Below are 20,358 nucleotides of genomic sequence, written 5' to 3'. Positions count from 1 at the left end.
TGATGGGAAACTGGCCTTTTGACACAGTTCCTCCTATTTTTGCTGAGGAAGAGTACCAAAAGGAAGGAGGAAGACTTATTTTGCTATCAATCAATGCATGTATATTTGGAGCTATTTTTCTTTAAAATGCCAATTTAAGCAGGACTACGTACACAATACGTTCGAAATATTAACTCAGGTTACACAATGAAGTCTATCATACAATGTTAAGTGATGCCTCATTGAGTGCTCATTGCTTATGGGGAATTCAGGGTACATTTCTACAAAACATCTCGACCCCAAAACTGAGCACCAAATTCTTTTTTTTGGTTTGGTTTGTTTATTGAACATAAAACATATACAGTAATAATTTGACAGAAAATAAGGTAAATAAAATAGTAAAAAAGTAAGAAATCAGTCTTCATTCAACACAGTTATGTTCAAGGGAGTAGGAAGAAGTAAAAAAACGTATCTAGTCCTACCCCGTTATGTGTTTATATCTAATAAATCATTTTTATATCAATCACAAAAGAAAGAAAGTAAGAAGAAAGAAGTCTCCATTAAGGCTCAATTCAACGTTGCTATGACATACAACTACCTAGTGATGTGTGCCCAACAACATTATGCAGCTATGCAGCTTGGGAGCGCTGTTTCTAGTTCCAATAGTTAACCAATACAAACCACAATTACTGTTCAAACATTAGCATGTTTCATTCATGTGTACAGCCCCGAGAGGGGGAAAAAAGCTTGCAATCATTTAGGTACATTAAAATGTTGACAAAACTCATATCAGGTGGTTTTGTCTCATAAGACAAACAAGAAAACCACTTGATAACAGCACCTTGCTTCCACTGCATGAAAGCAGACGACAGCAGAGAGGAAAAGTCGTCCTGGTTTGTGATACAGAGGGGAAAAGGTTTGGAGGGAACAATGAAGAGACCTGTTCGGATCAGGTTACCTGCATGGGAAAAAGAAGTCCTCTTCTATGATGATGCAATGATTTTAAAAAGACACACTTGTGAGGAAGATGGAAGATAGAATGAGAGAGGGAGAGGAAATGACCAGTTAACCAGAAAAAAAGGGAGGCGGCAACAAAGCCCACTGACAACGACACAAAACAGCATGTGAATATGAGTCATCACAGGCAAAATTGTGAAGAGTCAAAAGAAGAAAAGGAAAATGACTTCTCCATCCATTTCTCACTCTCTCAATCTCTCCGTGCCACTCACAGGGTAGTTTGGAACGTCTAACTATTTTTGTTCTCTACTGTGACTTCCTCCCTCTCACTGCAGCTACTTCCTTTTTAAGACAAAGCAGAGTGCACAGTCCATGTGTGCTACCCAACCGTATTACATACGACCATGACAAGTAAATGACATGTCAACAAAAGTATTGTTCAACGGAAAAACACAACCTATTTTCTCAAATTAACTGTGAATCTGAACTGCATTATGTCATTGTGTCCAGGAGGTGGCAGTGTTATCTTCTTTGACCAATTTACAATTAATAAATTAACTGTACAACAGGAAATACAATAGAAAGTTAATAGCATTCACTTATACAGATACCTCAATCGAGTGGCTGTGTACATCTACTAATTGGTGTCGTAGAAGAGACAGCCAGTTATAGCAATGTCTTCAGATCATGAGACTGGAACCAGATGGCACTTAACCTCGTGTTTGACAATGATGAATTTCATTGTTAGTTATTTGTCTTTCAAATGAATGTATCCATCTATCTTCATAAAACGACCTGCAAGGTGTTGACTAACTCAAAGTGTTGACACCGACAGACACTTACACTAGTCGACCTTCGTCTGTTGAGTAATAATGTCAGAGCAGCACTTTGGCGACTACAGGATAGTTTAGACGGGAATAATTTGATTTGTTGACGTATCGAGTGAACACAGCATTTGACTGTGTCTGTAAATATCTTCAAAATCTGTCACTTGATCACGTGTGTCACTTGTGTTAGCTTGTCCTGCTCACAACAAACAAGAACAATGCCATTGCTCTCATTGCTATGGCATGTATTGAAAACATTCTTGTTGCTGGTAACAAAATGTCACTGACGGTGTTGCGCTAAGTTGGCAAAGTTCTTAGCAATGAAATCTTACTCATCATCGTACCCATTTTTTTTTTCGACCAAAATTGATTTGCTGCCAATGCTGACTCGTTAAGCGCATTTTTGGGTTTGTTTGTTTTGTACAACGTGTTCATGTTGAAACTGTGCACAATGTTAGAGTGGCTTGAACCTTTTTCCCTTGTTTTGTTTAATTCAGCACAGGATGTCTGCAACCCTTTTTTAGTTGAGTTAAGCAATCTTTTTTTCTAAAAAAGAAAAAAAATCACAACACTTGTCTTTTGATGCTGGTCCACGTTCCAAAGCAGTTTTGATGTCTTTATTATCTCATTTGCGAGCATGTTGTATCATAATATAAAGCGAAACTTAAATAGGACTGTCAATATTGTCTGCAATCTAACATCAATTATGAAGCACTTGTCAAATAACGCCGTAGACGAAAGTGCTGTGCACAGCAGTAAGGTCAGAACACATGACAAAATAAATATGATACAGGCGTGTCAACTAAAAAAATACATATACTGTACACACACACATATGCACACTACTGTGTTTCAGCCTTCGTCATTATGGCGACCAAGTATTTTTTGAGGTGGTATTTGGTGTAAAACTTTGAAAACCACTGCAGTAGAGGTATGCTTATAGGAGTAGCAACCTTACCTTTCAATTTTGGAAGGACGTACAGGATTCCTGCTTGGAATTTTTGGGGGCCCTCTTGGTACTGATGACCCAGCTTTTGGAGGGAGAGGTGGAGCATTTCTCTCTTGCCTGGGTGAGACGGTGATGGCCATGGGCGATATAGCTGGCATTTTATCGGATCTTGAATGGAGAGTCGGCAGGTGAATGCAAGATGTCTGAGGCTCAGTTCGGGAGGTGGCGGCCCAAGATGGGTGGAGGGTTTCTTGTGCGGGGTACTGGGTTGAGGTGTAGGACAAAGATCGAACCTGTACCGGTGCCTCTTTGATGAGCGACTTGGTGTGTTGAGGCGTGGTCGGGCTTTGTACCGGCGGTGAGGGTGTCAGGGTCATTGTGAAGCGTTGTGGCGGGCAGTTCAAGGAGCTCCGTGGGGGCACCGGTGGCAAAGAGGTGTCACAAGATGGGAAAATTAGAGAGCTGGCTTGAGACTCCAATAGCACCGGAGCACTGGAGTTGAACCTTGTCCTCTCTTTTGGAACTGGCCTCTGTTTCTCTGCATCAACATCCTCTTCCTCTTCATTATATTCAAGAGTTACCATCCCCTCTGTGTCTCCAGTTTCCTCTTTCATTGTGGATGCTTGTCTCTCCCTTGGGACTGGTTTCTCTCTTAATCTGGGTGCAGGTTCAGGGGTACGTGCATTTTCTTTCTCAGCTTTGTTCAGTAAATGTTTTTCCTGCATGACTGATATTGCGCCGCCAGCAAGGGGTTCATTCTCCTCCATAACTTGCTCATGCTCTGCTCTCGCTGCCAGTACAAAGACTGACTGGGCTTCCAGGTGCAGAGAGGTGACATCTCGAGTTTTGTTCAGGCTGGCAAGAATGCGTCTCCGGTGGCCCGGAAGAGATATTCCTATGTTCTCGAGCTGATCTGGTGTGAGGTTATGACATTCTGCTACGGACGATAGGCCTGCAATTTGGAATGCTTTGGAATACTGCTCGAGACGAAGGCCACTTAACCAGTCCCAAACGGTGACTTCAGACTCAGGCTGAGACATGGCAATGCAGTCTTTCAAACCTCAGTTCATGGTCCATGTAATCTGTGGAAGAGAACACGGATCAATTTCAATGGATATTAACAAAACGACAGCACTTCAAAGGTAAATGCCGTTTTCAATATGATGACCTCTAGGCGGAAGTCAAATTAAAATCATGACGCTATAACTAAATAATTTGAGGATTATTCCATTGAGCAGCCTGCAAAGACACACAGTCACACAACATAACGGATGTCTTAGAGAGGAAGTACATAATTACAGCACAAATATTGGCACACACAGCTTGTCCAGCTGACCACAATCAAACCATACCCATATTGTAGCATCTGCATCCACCTCTCTGTCGTCCAGAACAGTTTTGCAATCCAATTTGATCATGAAACCTCCAATGTTTAGACATTCGCAAACATCCCTTGCATGTCATTGATGGAAGGAACTAGAAATGCATTGTTGCAGACCCCCGAGCCAACAACACTTTGACCACCAAAGCAGGTGATTTGGGGTTGCCAAGACCACGACCGTGACCGTGACACTCTTCACCTAATTACAAGCTAGTGTGCCATTGAAATGATGTTTCCTGGACAATGGCAACATACATGGGTGAGGTAAAGGGCAAAGTAAAAAGTACCCCTGCAATTGGAGAAATACTACACAGTGGTGAGCTAATATTGAAACAACTGCAATTTCCTGTTTGTACTAACGAGAGCAGGACAGTCTTCTGAACCAAAAGCACTTCCTTCCATTAAAATCAAATGAACTCCCTGGTAGCATGATTTAGTGTGTTACTCATTAAATCCCACATGCACGCATGCAGACAAAATGAAATCCTACACAACCGCAATTGGCTTCGGTTTGCTGTCTGTTTGATAAAGAGTTGTGATGTGGAGTCAAGGAATGCATTGTCAGTGAAAGGCCTGAGGTCTGCTCGAATAGAAGGGCACAATGATCTGAGCGAAGCATGATTCAGGCACATTCTTTTAATATGTGCAAAAGCAAAGAAAATATATACCCAACACTTTACATGAACCCCGGTTGTGCAGCGTTTTGTTGGCCGTTGAAATTTGTTGCACCAGGTACAGTTGTACTGATAATCCATCTGAATTTGAGCCCCCTCTGATCACAGGCCCGGGAATCGGATGGCTCGTAAAATGATCCTAACCCATGATCAAGCGGTGTGGGTTGTGTTCAAAGTGAATTTTCCTCAGCCAACTGCTGACAAAAATGGTCAAGGCCGGCAACAGTTCATGTTAAACCTGCTCATTATTTTCGCTCGCAATCCGTCGTGCGTGTGATCAACACAGAGAGTGGAAGGAACCTGGAGTACCTGTCGAAAATAAATGCACGTGCAGAAGCAATCCGCAAACTTCACACCAAGAAGGTCTGAGCTAAATTCCGAACCAATTGACCGTGAGGCAGACGTGTAAGACACTATTTTCACCATGTTGCAAATGCCCATCCGTATTATGGAACGTAAATGGAGAAGATAACCAGCGGGCATTATGCTTGTGATACGTACGCCACCGAAAATCATACGAGACTTTTGGTGACACCTCCTGTTTCTGTGCCGAGTTAGGCTAAACTGCGAAGCTGTGAATCGGACCTGAAAGCGACACAGATCTTGACTGGCCGAACAAACATTTATCAAAAAATGTCAACATACTTGTTGAAAATGCTGATGTCGACATTGGGTTTGTCAATTGTGCAACTGCTGACGTCCTTTTTCCAACGTCTTTGACCTCACCGTGTTTCCAATCCCCTGTAGTTTTCTCCATTTACTCTCCGCACATTTCAATTAATTTGTGTCCCCACTCTCTCCTATTGTCTTCATATTCACCTCCCACTGCATCCCTCCCCCGGACACAAAGCAGCCAATAACAGGGTCTCTGTGCGGCCTTCACAATGAAGCAGTCTGTTGCATGGGCAAGTGTGCGCACACACGCGCACGTACATGGTGAGCAAACACAGTTCGCCTCTGGCCACATATTCTAAACAAGTGGTCACTTAATAATGTGTGTGAATAGGTGATGTGGTGCCTTAGGCAGTGCTTTAGGTTTCATATCCCCTTTTGGACAAATATGCTGAGCCAGGATGTATACACACACACACACACACACACACACACACACATACACACGCACACGTATATGACAATGTTACATTTGACTGACACTTTCAGCGATATTAAGAATATTTTCACAGTGGTTAAATTTAGCATTTTAATCAATCCAAATCCATACATTTTCATTCTACTAATAAGGTAAATGTATTTTTCATACACGTTTTTACTGTAATCATGACTTTATTACTGCATTTGTGTCATTAGTGCTGAACTACGCCACATTCCAAACTGTGTACAGATTTGGGTTATATTGCTGTAGGGGAAAAAAGAATTACATTTTGCGGCCGTATTTTCAGCAGTTGTGATATGGTGGAACCTTGGTGAACGACAGGTTTACAAATAATTTGGTTAATAAGTCATTTTTTAAAGAAAATTTACCTCCGGTTAAACTCTATTGTTTACAAACAGTCTTGGCTTGGCCACGGAAGGCTCAGAACTCTTTATCACCAATTGGATAGTAATCCTAATTGGCTCTCCGCTCCAGAATTCTACAATTGAGTGGTGCGGTGGTATAATACAGCAGCTATTGTGGCCTTCGTTGTTTTCATATTAGACTAATGCTCAGGATGGCGGGTCACTGATGTGCGAAGGAGAGCAGATCATCAGTTAATGAGATCAATGACTGTTCTGATCTAGTATTCTGCATTCAGCATCATACCAATCTGCAACCCATGAGGCACAAAACCTATGTAAATAAACTGGCATACAACACCAAAACTTAAAAGCACATAAGTTTATCACGATGCCTTGGATATTTCCTCTCTTGCCGTTCTTGCTTGTACAAAATTAAAAGAAGTGGCTGAAAAAAGCCCATCTAGCTACACAATGGTACACCAGTCGACAATGCCTATACCATACTGTCCACACATCTACATTTTAGGGTTGCTTCTATCTCATTATATACAGTATGTGAAATACATACTCGGCTAATAATAGAAAAAATAGAATACTGAGATAATAAAAAAGAAATAATATACTGTACATTATTATACAAACGCAATGTAAAAGGAAAAAGACATTTGCTCATTGCGCTATTTGAGATGCTCTATGCAGGAAGCTCAACAGCTGGTTGGTTAGTCATCCCAACTGATTCCTATCAAAGTGTTTCAAATGTCAGAACAGGCCAGATAAAATACAAAAGACAACTTTAACTGAAAATGACTAATCCCCTCACCACTGGCCTTGCTGCTTGCTTTTAGCCCACTTTCAAAGACTTCCCAATGATGACTCAGTGCTGCTGGTCAAGAAATGCATCCAACAATGTCCTCTATTCTAGTGAAGGCACCACTGTGTGTGCGAGAAAAGGCACATGCTTCTCACTCTTCAACATTTTACATTGATCCAAACTAAAATTATGCTATCACTTAGTAATGTGTGCACATTTCCATAGGGACATGGCCAGCCAAGAGTTTGGACAGTTTCTCATTCAACTGCAGTACAAAGTGTGCCCATCTTTTGACTGGTCGTCTGCAACTAGTGCATCGCATTAGGATGACATTCAAGAAGAAAAAAGGTTTCCAGTCCTTTTCTCAAGAGCCACATATCATGCCCACTGTATTTTCTTGAAAATATTGACACCAATAAGTCACATCCTTTCGTGTACCACATTTTTTCAAGCGTTCTGAATTTAACCTGCATAGTTTTTCATTCGGCTTGACCTGCCCCTCGATTCCTGTAACAAAGCCCCGCTCTCAATGTTTCACTCAATCCTGAGGAATCCAGTGAGTGTACGCGTGGCTCAAAGCAGGAGAGGGAATTAAAGGGCGAAAAAAGTGAGGAGACGAAAAGGGAAAAACACACATGCTCAAATGGCTCTTTTGCCTGTATGCTCAACCACTGCGTAGTCATGTTGGGGAACCAAAAAATGGCCTGGAATAAAGATATGGACTTTCAAAAAACAATCAAGTGGTTGGTTTGTAGTTTTCTTTCAATGTCTTTTGTTTTTCTTTTTGTTTTTAATGAAACATTCTTACACCAGACCATTCTTGGCACCTAAATGCCTTCACAAATATGCAGTTTTCACTGACACCAATTAGAATTAAGGTAATTTAAAAAAATAAATTAGCCGATTAATTCCTTATTTATACTAACGATGACCCCCTTAAATAACTATCAATACCCCCAACTGTAAAACAAGAGTTTTACGAAATGTATGTCTTTTTTTAGCTTTTGACTACTGAGTGAGTTTGGAATAAATACGCAGAAACTCTAGCTGTCACACACTCTTCAAACAAGTTGCACTTGATCAGAGGTCACCACCTCATTTTTACGCGATCGACATAATTAAAGCACAAATCAGTGCTGTAGCACAGCAAATGACGAAATCGGCGACTTTGAAGGAAAATTTGTGTTGCTGAATTATGTTGCAAGGGGCTTAACCCGATTGAATTCCACTGGAGATCAACGTGATGCTCGTTACAAGTCCACTTTGCTCGCCACTTGACAAAACATTCAGCGGTTCACAAGCAACCCACAAAAGCGAGTATTATACCAACCTCTCCGTTCAAACTGACCGCTCCAGTGTTCCTGTCATTGATATTTGACGACGGTATTTCCACCATCACACGAACACTGACGATCACTTTGCTCTGTGAATCACCGCGCTTTATTATCGTTCACCGTCAATGTCTGTTACTTTACTAGCAGCCGCCGTGGTAAAGTTGGTTTTCATGTGTGGGTGGAAGAAAAGTTATTCGTTCAACGTCTTACCTTTTTAGTCACCGTCCGAGTGAAGTAACTTGTACCCCAGGCTTGACGTCAAATCAGCCAAACATCCTCAAAAATAGCGACGTCAACGAGCGGTTAACATTTTCTCACGAATAAAAAAACAGCAACAGTGCGCAACCACACGCTGGTCAAATAGAATTAAGGTAGACTTTGAGTTCCGGTACACTATTTCAAAATAAACCCTAACGTACCTATAATGTTGCATTTCTTTTATTTTTGAACGACTCGAGAAATGAATTTCCGCCAAAGTACTTTGCGTATTATAGGTGGTATAGTGCAGCTCAGATTGTCAAAAGGGGATCACGTGCCTGGTGGGAAACCCTGGACAACGACCCACTCAAACTTGAGATACGACTTCGCTTGTTTTCCCTGTTGACGCTACAAATGCTTTACATAAAAGACAAAACATTTCGAAGAGGCGATTACAGAAATCTAGAACAACTATTGCATATCCAGCATAGAGCAACGATTCGGACAATAAAAGCATTTTCAATGAAAATGTCCATGTGTCACATACATACGGTATCGTGTATGAAGTGCTGCCTTCATTCATGAAAAATTTTCATGAAGGCAGCACTTCATACACGATGGCGTATGTACAGTATGTGACACATGGATTCATGAAAATTTTTCATGAATTAAGGCAGCACTTCATACACGATAGCGTATGTATGTGACGCACGGACACATTTTCAAACACAAATGCCTTCCACTGCCTTCACAACTGTACAAAGCAGTTAGGTATATAGTATACCACTCACCAGAAATCAACGCTAATCTGTGCATCCAACAGGTCAATGCATCTCTTACTTGTTGGCTTTGACATAATAGCATGAGTGTTGCACCCGTGGGTAGTGAGGGTGTTTCTGCACCAATAGGCCTCCATCTGATAGTATTTCTTGCAGTGTAGTTGCTTGAAAGTGTCTGGACTTTTACCTAGCCTGACCCACTGTGCAGAGCGGCTTACTCACAGACACAGTCATCAGCCCTGGTGGGCCGGAATACTGCAGGGGTGGCAGTATCACACACACACACACACCCTTTCTTCTGAAACACGTTTGCACGTGTTGTTTGCCCGAATGGGGGGTCTCATTAGACCGGGGATGGATGATTACACACACAGTGCAGAGTGTCAGCTGCAGGCACACAGAGCACACTTCAGTCGAGATGTACACACATACTTTTTTTGGCGGTGCGTATGCAGGCGATGTGAAAAAAAGGGAAAGATTGATGTGAAAAAAAATTAAGTAAGCCACAGGCTTTTTTAACATAAGAAACCACTTTCTCAGCAACATGAACGTGCCATCTCTCCACCAAAGTCGATCACAGCTGGGTTACCTTGCCAACAGATGGGGGACACCTAATTTAGAATTTACGCCACTGTGCACAGCTACACATGCAAACTCATGCAATCAAACTCAGTGATTTGTTATCTGTGCTGGACACTTTTAAAGGATGTTTTTTTTTAAAAATCCACAATGTAAAAAAGCTTCCAATTGAAAAGCACAAGGTCTTTGATCAAAACATTTCCATTCCATCTGAATCTGGATGAAATATGGGGGTCACTCTGAATTGGATACCAGCCTATTGTAGAACCTATATACTCAAAACAACATTTTAAAACTCATATTTACACATATGGAATTTTGAGTCTCCAATTAAGTAGGTATGTTTTGAAGTGTGGGAGAAAAACCAATACAGCCATAGAAAGGACATGCAAGTTTCTCTGAAAGAGCGTAAAAGCCCATTAAGTAGCATATTACGATAAACGGTCTGAATAATGGATGGGTGACTGAACAAGCCAACCATTCTGTCCGCATCACCATCAGCATACAGTCAGTGGGCCTAAGGAGGCATATAAAATACATGCAACGATGCACGCACATGTGTGCAGACACAAACGTACACAAAAAAATGACTCAAATCTTATGAAGTTTGAAAACCTCTGTAGGATTCTGTATTAAATTTGTAAAGATACATTCATACAGCTTTTGAGCAGCAAGAGAAAGAAAATGTGTTACAGCTGCATCAGTACATGCTTTTCTATCTTTGTGAGGACTTTGATTTCCAATCGCCATAGTGAGGCCATTTCTACCGTGTTAGGACATTGTGGGCTGTCTTCACAAATTGAGTGTGGTTGAGCATGAACACAGCTGATGGCAATTCACCGGAGAGACAATGCTACTCACTCAGTGTTTTGTCGAATATCATTTTGAACCTTCAAGTTGACATTTTGGGATCTCAAATTGACACTTTTGGAACTTGGGGTCTCCCTCTACTGGCCATTTGAAAGATTGCAGGGATAAGGCACTTGCACATTGCTTTCACATCGGTTCAAGAGACTACTCACCGCTTTTCTAGTTTATCAATTGGAAATTTTGGCTAGGTTTAGATTAAGATTTGGGACAATGCATCGAAGTGCGTCTTCACAATTATAGGAATGATGTTCTTTGAGTTTCGTCGTGAGCTTCAGCTGCCTCATGTACACCTGCATATTTATGTGCTTACAAAACGACTAAATCGAATCGCAGAACGACAACATTGGAAGCAGATTGTACTAAGTATGAATTATATTTTTGCAAACTGCTATTTGAAATATACTGTTTTCATTTCAGTTTCAATGAAAGAGAGGCTACTATATAAATATGCTGTAAATTTGAGTGGATAGATGCTTTTCCATACCAATCTAATTTGAAAACATTAAGATGCGATTTGCATTTACAGACATTTGGACCAATATTGCCAAGTCGTAAAAAAATACACGCAATCCATTGCAAGTGGATGTGCAGTTATATGCCAAAATGCATGCATGCATGATGTAGGAAAATATGGAACTGAATTTGGAAAATGAGCATTTGCATCTGAATGCCGTCACACGTGTTGTGAGCATGAATAGATATACGAGTCTGGAGTGTGTTGGTGTATGAATGAAACTACATGTACGTGTCATGGTGCATCTGGCATGCAAGTATCCCTGCACTGGTGTGTGTACGTGCGTGGATGAATACATGGCCCAGGTCTAACTAGCATCTGCATGAATTAGTAGCTGTCATCTCTGTCGTGGGTCTCAGCCAGGGAGCTTTCGTCAATATTTTCCAAGCTATCGGCATGCTGAATGCTGAGCTCAGACAGAGGGATGCTGGGTAGTGTAGTCTGTTCCGGGTAGAGCCAAGGCTTGAATCCAGGGTTATGTCTCTGCTTCCAATCGGAATACTTCAAACAAGCTTTGTGGATTGACTTCATTGCCTACAAAGACAAAAAAACAAATCAAAGTTAAGACCAATTAATTTGATGATGGGCTTTTCAATTGCCCACAATCACAAAGTGTAGTACTTTAGAGCATGAGCACAAACTAATCAAGTCCACTCAAAAACATGTCATGAATTCATTATTTGTTTAATGACTCATACAAACACTAACACTGCAGAAATAATGATAAAGAAGGCTTGTTTGTGTCTAAGTTATCAGCGTGATATACAGTACACACAAAAGAGCTACTTCTCTTGACATGCACTGTTTATGTTGACTCGATTCTGGAGCAGCTGTGGATGAACGTGTTCAGGAGAGGATATTTAGAAAGTATCTTGAATTAAAACAAATACAAATAATAACTATAATATTGACATGTAATATTAAAACTAGGAAATTGTTTAGTCACTAGTTCATTTTGTTTCTTTATAAAACCATATATTAAACATACCTAATCAATCCGAACAGTTATGTTATTTGCTGGTAGTAATGGTCAAGTTTTGTGGGCTTACAGTGTGGTAGGACAACTACAAGATCAACGGGTATGTTGATATGATTTTGTTTGGTAGATGCAGAGGATAATGCCATAAAATGACCTCGGCATTAGCGTGCATTGCATGTATACAAGTGCACTTGAATATCAAAAGCGCTACAGCCAGTAGTTGTCTTACACAGAAGATACGCAACAGCATCAGCATATAGAATGAGCTGACCCTGCACCCTTTGTTGATGCAATCCACCTGCCACGTATGCATGCCATTCTGTCGCCAAGTAGTTTACACAGCATCACTGTTGCACTATTTTCTCAGTGAACAGGCTTTAAAAAAAAGGGGGTGGGGGGTGGCCTTAGAGGAGATGATCTCCTTCTACACCTGTCTGACAGTCCTAGTCCATAAAACACATTTTTCCAGCATTTGTGTTGAACTGTCGATGACTTACGCCGGGTGCAAGGAAGTGGGAAAACTTTTTGACAACCCACTTGGGTAATGAACCTGGAAAGAAAAAGACAGAGTGAGCAATGCAGGTCACTGATGATGTAATGGTTCATTCGCCTGACGGCGTGGGGGTCCGCTCAATTGTCTGTGTGAGTGTGAATGGTCGTCGGTCTTTATGTGCTTTATGTGAGTGACTGGAGAGTCTGCCTTTTGTCCAAAGTGTGAAATAATAGTTACCTCGTGGATCTAACTGTGCCATGTATGTGAGGACACAGTGGTTGGGTCCCTGGCTCTGGACCACATAGCCAGTCTGTATGGACACGGCTCTAACCATGCCCTTTTTCGGAGGATATTTCTGTAGGAAGAACACAAACACGGCGATTTCTCATTCAAATGTTTTCAAAGATGTCTACACTGCCGAGAGTTCTCTGTCGAGTGTTCTGGAATATAGGAAAGAATGTTCAGCGTTCTTTCGGTTTATACTGCTACCTGCATTTACAGGGCCATGAACAGCAAAGTACATTAGGCACAAGATAATTATCAGAAATGAACTTTTACATTCATTTGTATCTGATAACCACAACCGATAATTCAATGAACAAATGTTGCGCCTGACTCAAGCAAACGTGTTATTGTCAAGCTTCTGCATAGATGAAGATGTTCATCTTGGTCATATGAAAGCACGGATGCATCTAAAACCGCTGACCAACGTGGATGGTTTACCATCGGTGTCCCATTTGTGGCGTTTCCTACTTGCTGGTGAGTCAGACCTCGCCAGTGGCATTAATGAATATCTGGAGATGCAACCATAATCGATAGATAGATAGATAGATATTTTTTGGAGGGGTGGGGGCGGGGATCAGAAATTTCCCCAAATCAGAAGACTGAATAGATGAACAGTAAATCTGAAACATTAAGGGAACATCTAACACACACACTCTGTCCTTTGGGTTTTTCCATGCAGGAATGCGGAAGGCGAGGAGGAAGTCAACAACTAATAGTCACATGAGAGGTCTTATCCTTCTGTAAACATTTCATTAGGGACTAAGATTGAATGGCAATGTCGGCAAATAATAGTCTTGGACACAAGCAGAAACCAAAGTAAGAGTAAAAGGTTGGAGCTTTTTGCTTTTGACTGTTCAAACAAAATAAAACGTGTGTTGACCAATTTGTCTGCAGGCATTTTTCAAGTGAAGGAAAAAAAAAAAAAAAAAAAAACCTAAAAGCGTAAAACAGTCTTGACCCGCTGGAGATACTCCGTAAAACATTAAAAAATAGTCTCAAATATTTTAGCTTTTGCTTCCATACAGTATTATGCCTTGAACCTTGTTGAACTAGACCACCTTGATCCGTCTCATCCAATGTGCATCCATTTGTTTCACTTTGCCACATTGGCATCTCGGTGTATGTTTGAACACAAGGGTTGCGGGAACAAAACTGACCACATATGTGCAGGAACTTACTGCATGTTTAACGGAGTAGTTGATGATGATGTAGTCTTTCCCCATTGGCAACCAGGAGCGAAGCGTGACGACATCTCTGTTACGGAGTGGATTTGGACATTTCCCTATTGTCAAAGTCAGAGAAGAGCATGCAAAAAAAAATAAAAATACAGTCAAAATTGACGTGACTTTGCATGCATTATAGCGCACGTTTGTATAAATTGTCTGTGGAACATACATGAATAGTAACCAACATCTGCATTGACTGTAAGTTTTCCGATATCGAAGGTCTCGATGACATTTGTGTCCCATTTTTTTCTGTATTCAAGGTCATGGAGCACATCATACATAGTCTCAGCGGACACGTCCTTACTGACCATCCGACACTATATCAGAAAGAGAGAGAAAGACGATGTCAGGCAAAAGAAACACACTGACTCATTGACATGCAATATTGAATATCATGCAATCTATTTTGGAAAATGCGCCACTGCAATCAGGTCATTCGTGTGTTGTGCGTGCTCGGTGGTCACATACTGAAGCAAGTACTAAAGTGGACATTACCGAAATGGTTAACATAGCCTGGCATAAAACCAGAATTTATGGTAGGTTGCTTCAGACAGTCACTTTTAGGTAAATAAGTACAGTAGAACATTTCCCTTTGCGCAGTTATATTACATTATACCGTACTTACCGTTATATACTGGCTTACCGTTATACCCATACTTGTGTATTCTCAACCTGTTAGATGTGGCTATGCCTAAAAACCACTGGGACTTACACCCGTCGGATTTAGAACAGACGTAGTAACTACAAACAAGTTGAGTGCAGACTGGGGCTGTTACAACAGTAACGATTCCGGAGGGACTTAGTGTTAATAATAAAGCAAAACAAAAGCATGGATCCACTTCAGACAAGGATGCATATGGAGCGTGAAAGCAGTACTAACGGTTAAACAGGAGGTAATTGAAATGCTAGTGAGACGGAATGAACGAGAAAGAAAATGATTAAAGGGGATTTTTGTTCCCGTGTCACTTTATTACAAGTCAGGCCAGGGGGGTTTGAAGAACACTCGGCTCTTTTTCTCCCTAGAGGATCAATGGAAGAAAAATGAGCTCTCTTTTACAGTCACGGCAGAAATAAAATTGACATTCTTAATCAGCCACTGAAATACGGTGTGCATCCCACTTTGCACAAATCAAAGCACTGCAGGCACTTAAAAGCGATACGATCGGGTAGACCTGGGTGGGTAGTACAAGTGAGTGAGAGCAACACCATGTGTCTTCAGTGTTGCCAAATTAGGGGCTTTGTTGCTATATTTGTGACTTTTCTAACACCTCCAGAATCTAGTTTTAAAAAAAATTGCAGTGTGCCAACATTTTTATTTCCTAAACGGTGGCGGGATGATGAGGATTTGCTCTGATAATGTTTTGCGAGTCCCAACTCGGAATGGCTGGATATGATTTAACAGTTGGTGCTGAAATTCAAGTCAAATCAGACGTTATTGATACAGCACTTTTCAGACATTAAAATTGCCTCACAAAAGGTGTTGTACAAAAAAAAAAACAATCAATAGTGAGGGGAGAAAACACTCCTCATAAACATACAGAAATTCACCCCCACCCATCTCCATGTGCCACAGTCTGGGATCACAGATGATGCAGTCACAGAGACCACCCCAACCCGGGCAGACAGGGCAAAACTTCTCACATGATGACAAGCATCCCCCTCCACCTCCAGTTCTCTGCATCTGGGGAGTTTGCAGGATGATACCCCCCCCCCCCCCAACCACACCACCACCACCATGGGTGAACCAAGCATATAACTCACCGTGGTGTGTCCCAAACACTGAAATCTTTGGACACAGAAAGGCTTAAAGTCAATAAGACAAAATAAGATAGAAATAAAGAATAATTGGGGAGAAAATCCAATCATAAAATGTCAGTTCACTTTAAAATACAGAATATGGCTGCTTATAGTTTTGTGTCACATGAGGAGCGGAATTAGGTCCCAGGAGCAGACATGACACGGAAGTTTAGAACTACAGTGGTACCTCTACTTACGAAACTAATTGGTCCTGGAAGAATTATTTTTAACTAGAAAATTTTGTAAGTAGAGACGCATTTTCCATATAAATGCCCTAATCCGTTCCAAGGCACCACTGTATTGCCCTTCCTAATACATGGCATCAGAATGCTTTCACTATTATTTTGGAGAGATATTTGAAAGGCCAAAGCAAAAACACAACTAAAATGAAATCTGATCCCGAAAGACAGACTGAAATTCTGAATATATTCACCAGTGAATTGATATAGTTCTGAGGAAATTTGTCTTGGCCAGCCCTCTTGCAGATGCCTTACAATGATGATGTCAAGAAAGGGTTGGCACTACATCATCTTATTCAATCCATTACAGCGAGTCATTCAGCGCAACCAGTGATTTAATCAAGTCAATGGACTGACAAATTTAATATCACAATTGGGATGGCATTCGAACACCGAAATCGTGGCATACAATGGTGATATCTCGAGTGATCATTTGCAGTCCATGAAGTTATTTTGTAACAAAGCGCGACTTTTGTATGAATCGATTTAATTAGTTGAATACAGGAGTGGCAAGAGTGCAGGTTCACCAAGCTACAGCGACTCGGAGAAAAGAATGGATGTCAGTATTTTGGTATACCAAAGTATACTTTGGAGAACGTTAAAATGAGCTGAAAGAGACATCCGAGTCAGAGTGGAGGGGGAAAAAACAGTGCAGCAAGTACACATGAGCTTAATTTGTTTACATTTTAATTCAGTTAGCTCAGAAGACGAAACAAGGAGATGGTGACTTCAAGAGAGATGAACCGAAGATGGTTACCCAATGTTCAATGTGTTTTTAGGTTTGTCACTCGCTCACCCAACTATCTATTTTCTATACTGCTTATCGCTCACCCAACTATCTATTTTCTATACTGCTTATTCCAGTGAGGGTCGCGGGGAGCTGGAACCTGCCCTCAGACGGACAGAACTAAGACGGGACAATCATTCATTCTCCTCCTGGCGTTACAGAAGAAATTAACTTTCTGCCTTTATGCTGTGTTGCTGTTGTGTATCAATGGTATCGTCACAAAATGGGGATGCGGGTGGGGGCGCAGAGGCAACTGGCCAATTTTCTATCTATGCAGGTAGTCCAAGAGCCCCAGCAAACTTTGACTCTGATCCCTCATTGGAAGCTACAGTATCATCTAATTGTGGGATGCCGTTTTATTCTGCTTTGCTGGGTTTTGTGTGGAAAAAACACAAACGGCAGATGATTATCTTCTGTTATGGTGCCAAGGCACCCATTTTGCAGTATTTCTGTGATGAAACAGGCTTATGTGTATTGGGTGTTGTGTTCTAAAATTGATGGTCATGATGATGGCGTGTGATGACGATGCATTAAATGAATGTAAGGTAAACATTCAGTGACTGTGCTAACAGGGTGGTGTGAGAGTTCAGAGAGCAAAAGCAAACAGCCGATAAAGTGACCATGAAACATTCAAGCTGCCCTTACACTCACATTTACATTAACACGCCAGCACATGATAGAAGCACTGCCTATGTGTGGGTGTTTGCACTTTTTGCTTCTCTTTGTTTGCCAGGTCTGTCCTGTATGAAAAAAATATATATTTTTAAAAAATGAATAAATAGCACCTTGCTCTGTGCACACACAAAGATAATGCTGCTGTAAACATACACCTGCCCAAGAGTAGCAGCAGGATGTACCTGGTGGAATCATGCTGGCTCATGAAAATGCTCTGCAATCCTGATTGCCGCTTGCATTGCAAACCCTGGGAGGGGGCTGGGAAAAGCCTGCTGTTGCTGCCCTTGTACACAAAGATAACACCCTAAAGCACACGGACGTACACCACTGCGTGCACACAAACCTTATTTAACAAAGTAAACAACCGTTGGCTCGCTCACACAACCCTGACCCGGATAGAACCACAAGAAATGGCATCCAGAGCTTAATTTGAATCAAACTGAAACCATAAAATGTTTTCAGAATTTAGATGAACATGATGCGCCATTAGGCTACTATCGCAGCATACAGCAGTGGCCCAATTAGCCTGCACGTTGAATAGAGCACTTTAATGTACATCTTTATTCCACCTGGATAGTATCGTGGATGAAATGGGTGGAAACAATGAGGAAATAAATGCCAGTACGCCAGAGGGTGACAGCTCACAGAAACACCCCGCAGAGAAAAACCAAAACCAAAACGAACTGCAAACGACTTCATTTTTGGAACGATGAACTTTGAAAAAAAAAAAGTCAATTATGAACTATGATCTGAACTAATCTATTTAAAATTTTGTAAACCGAACTTTGAACTTGTCGCCGTAGAAAATGAACAGTCATGAGCTGCTTGCGAAATGTGTTCACGTGCTGGATTCGTTCACAAACCCTTTTGATACATTGTGTGATGAGATATGAATACTGGTACAGTATCCTGCTACGGCCTTGAGAGTTGATGTGGCTCTTGGGATTGGGAGAGTAAAAAAAAACCCATCTGTTCCTCTGCTCACTTCGGTTCACGGTCGAATAGGTAAATGTATCACAAGCACATAGTTGGGAGTCATTCATAAATAAATGAGTGAAGCCAGGGAGTGTAGCCGGGCATGTTCATTGAACCGTGAGCTAAAAGTGTAGTAAATTACATAACATCACTGAGCAAAATAATATATTCTGCCAACAGCGTTGGGGCGTCTGTACGTTTGTAGTCGTGTGTCACACGATGCTTGGCAGTATAATTGCATATTGTACACGTTATTCTTGTATGTCTGAGGTACTCGCCTTAAATTTGTGGACAGGTTTGCCCTCTTCCAGCGGCTGGCTCCACACGGCGATTCCCCCTTTGTTGTAGGTCACACTCCAACCTTCCTCACTCAGACACTCCGACTTGAAACTGGCGAACGCCCGGTCGTCCGGGATGGTGACACTCGGTCCAGACATGTCTCTATCCCGGGAAAAAAGCGGGTCTTCGAGTAAGATAGACTGTTGCTGGGGAGTCTCCCTCCTCTTGTGTTTGAACAAGTTAACAGCTTAATTCAATTTAGCGAGAAACCTGCAGCGCGGTCTGGTGATGTGTGCGCATGCTCATTGAGGGAGGTACAATGAACTAGTCAAATAGAGGTGTGGACGACGACGAAGCCGCCGGGGACAGGTGACAGAGCTCTGCGTCGACAAAAACCACTCAAACGGTTCAATCGAAGCCGTTGCTGGATAAGTTTAGCTCGAGTATCTGTATCTGTCTTTAGAAGCAGCCGCTCTGAAAAACCCCCATATGGTTACGTTTCCGCTTGACACTCACCTACTCTGTGGCTTTCTTTTTCACTTCCGCTGCTCTTCAATGGTCCTGTGCTAGTTTGGAGCAGTTCTCCATCCCTCCAGTCGGTGCTCGTCGGGAGGATGCGGTGTCAACGAAAGGAGTGGGAGGGTGACAGTGGCTTGGCTTGATCGACGTCAGACAGGCGACGCAGCGAAGGCTTCAATGGGAACGCCTCCGAGTGATGCATTTAAAGCACCTCGTAAAGCGCGCAGCTCCCCCTGAGTCTCCCCACCCCTTGATTCCATTAATTGACTCGCTCACCAATGACGTAGAACGCGGGCGTTTTCTGTCAACAACATGGCGAGGCATCTCAAATTTTGACTGAATGAGTTAAGAGAAATACGTTTCTCAAAAGACTGGGCATACTCCCAAGATTGAAGGTTAAAAAAAATAGCATCACTTGTTTTGTATACAAGGATCTAGACATTTGCAATCACTTCACTTGATTGAATTGTTCCCCTGAAGGGCGACTTGGTTTGCAGCAGGTCACACTGACAAGCACACAACAAAACAGGCACATCAACCCAAAATAATAATAATATTATTATTTATATTTGTATTATAGGTCAGTAAATTGCATCAAGTGCACAGACATAATACATATGAAATGTAAGGAATACACACACACACACACACACACATACAGAGAGCGAGAGAGAGAGAGATTGGATTTTTGGTGCCACACGCAGGCGCTGATCGTGTAGTACAGTAAAGATACACTCGCCTGACATGTGTGCGGGCAACGTGGGAACGCCAAGCAAAACTTTCAACGAGACTAC

The 20,358-nt window shown here is 41.7% G+C and overlaps 2 protein-coding genes across 5 annotated transcripts in view; both read right to left on the bottom strand.

The window, feature by feature from the left end:
- The window catches only part of arap1 (ArfGAP with RhoGAP domain, ankyrin repeat and PH domain 1), a 36,447-nt gene extending 27,750 nt beyond the window's left edge, over window positions 1–8,697 (bottom strand). For 3 of the 4 annotated variants that reach the window (XM_086125164.1, XM_086125162.1, XM_086125161.1), the window contains exon 1: window positions 2,722–3,782. In XM_086125164.1, coding sequence (XP_085981290.1) covers window positions 2,722–3,752 — 1,031 coding nt within the window. In that variant the 5' untranslated portion in view covers window positions 3,753–3,782. Of the gene's footprint in view, window positions 1–2,721; window positions 3,795–8,580 lie in introns of those variants that run through there. The other variant, XM_086125163.1, reaches the window with a different exon arrangement.
- A 1,827-nt stretch (window positions 8,698–10,524) lies between these two features.
- stard10 (StAR related lipid transfer domain containing 10) lies at window positions 10,525–19,729 on the bottom strand. The gene is made up of 7 exons (XM_086126289.1): window positions 19,562–19,729; window positions 19,045–19,207; window positions 14,463–14,610; window positions 14,246–14,349; window positions 13,020–13,137; window positions 12,787–12,839; window positions 10,525–11,844 (listed from the first exon to the last, which is right to left on the bottom strand). The coding sequence occupies exons 2-7, from the start codon at window positions 19,201–19,203 to the stop codon at window positions 11,638–11,640; spliced, it is 789 nt and encodes a 262-aa protein (XP_085982415.1). The 5' UTR covers window positions 19,204–19,207; window positions 19,562–19,729; the 3' UTR covers window positions 10,525–11,637.
- Window positions 19,730–20,358: the final 629 nt, after the last annotated feature.

Source organism: Hippocampus guttulatus, chromosome 12 (assembly GCF_054856545.1).
Source record: "Hippocampus guttulatus isolate MCC_2025c chromosome 12, RoL_Hgut_1.0, whole genome shotgun sequence".
Lineage (NCBI taxonomy): Eukaryota > Metazoa > Chordata > Actinopteri > Syngnathiformes > Syngnathidae > Hippocampus > Hippocampus guttulatus.
The sequence above is the reverse complement of the archived record's forward strand: the minus strand, read 5'-3'. Positions and strand labels throughout refer to the sequence as shown.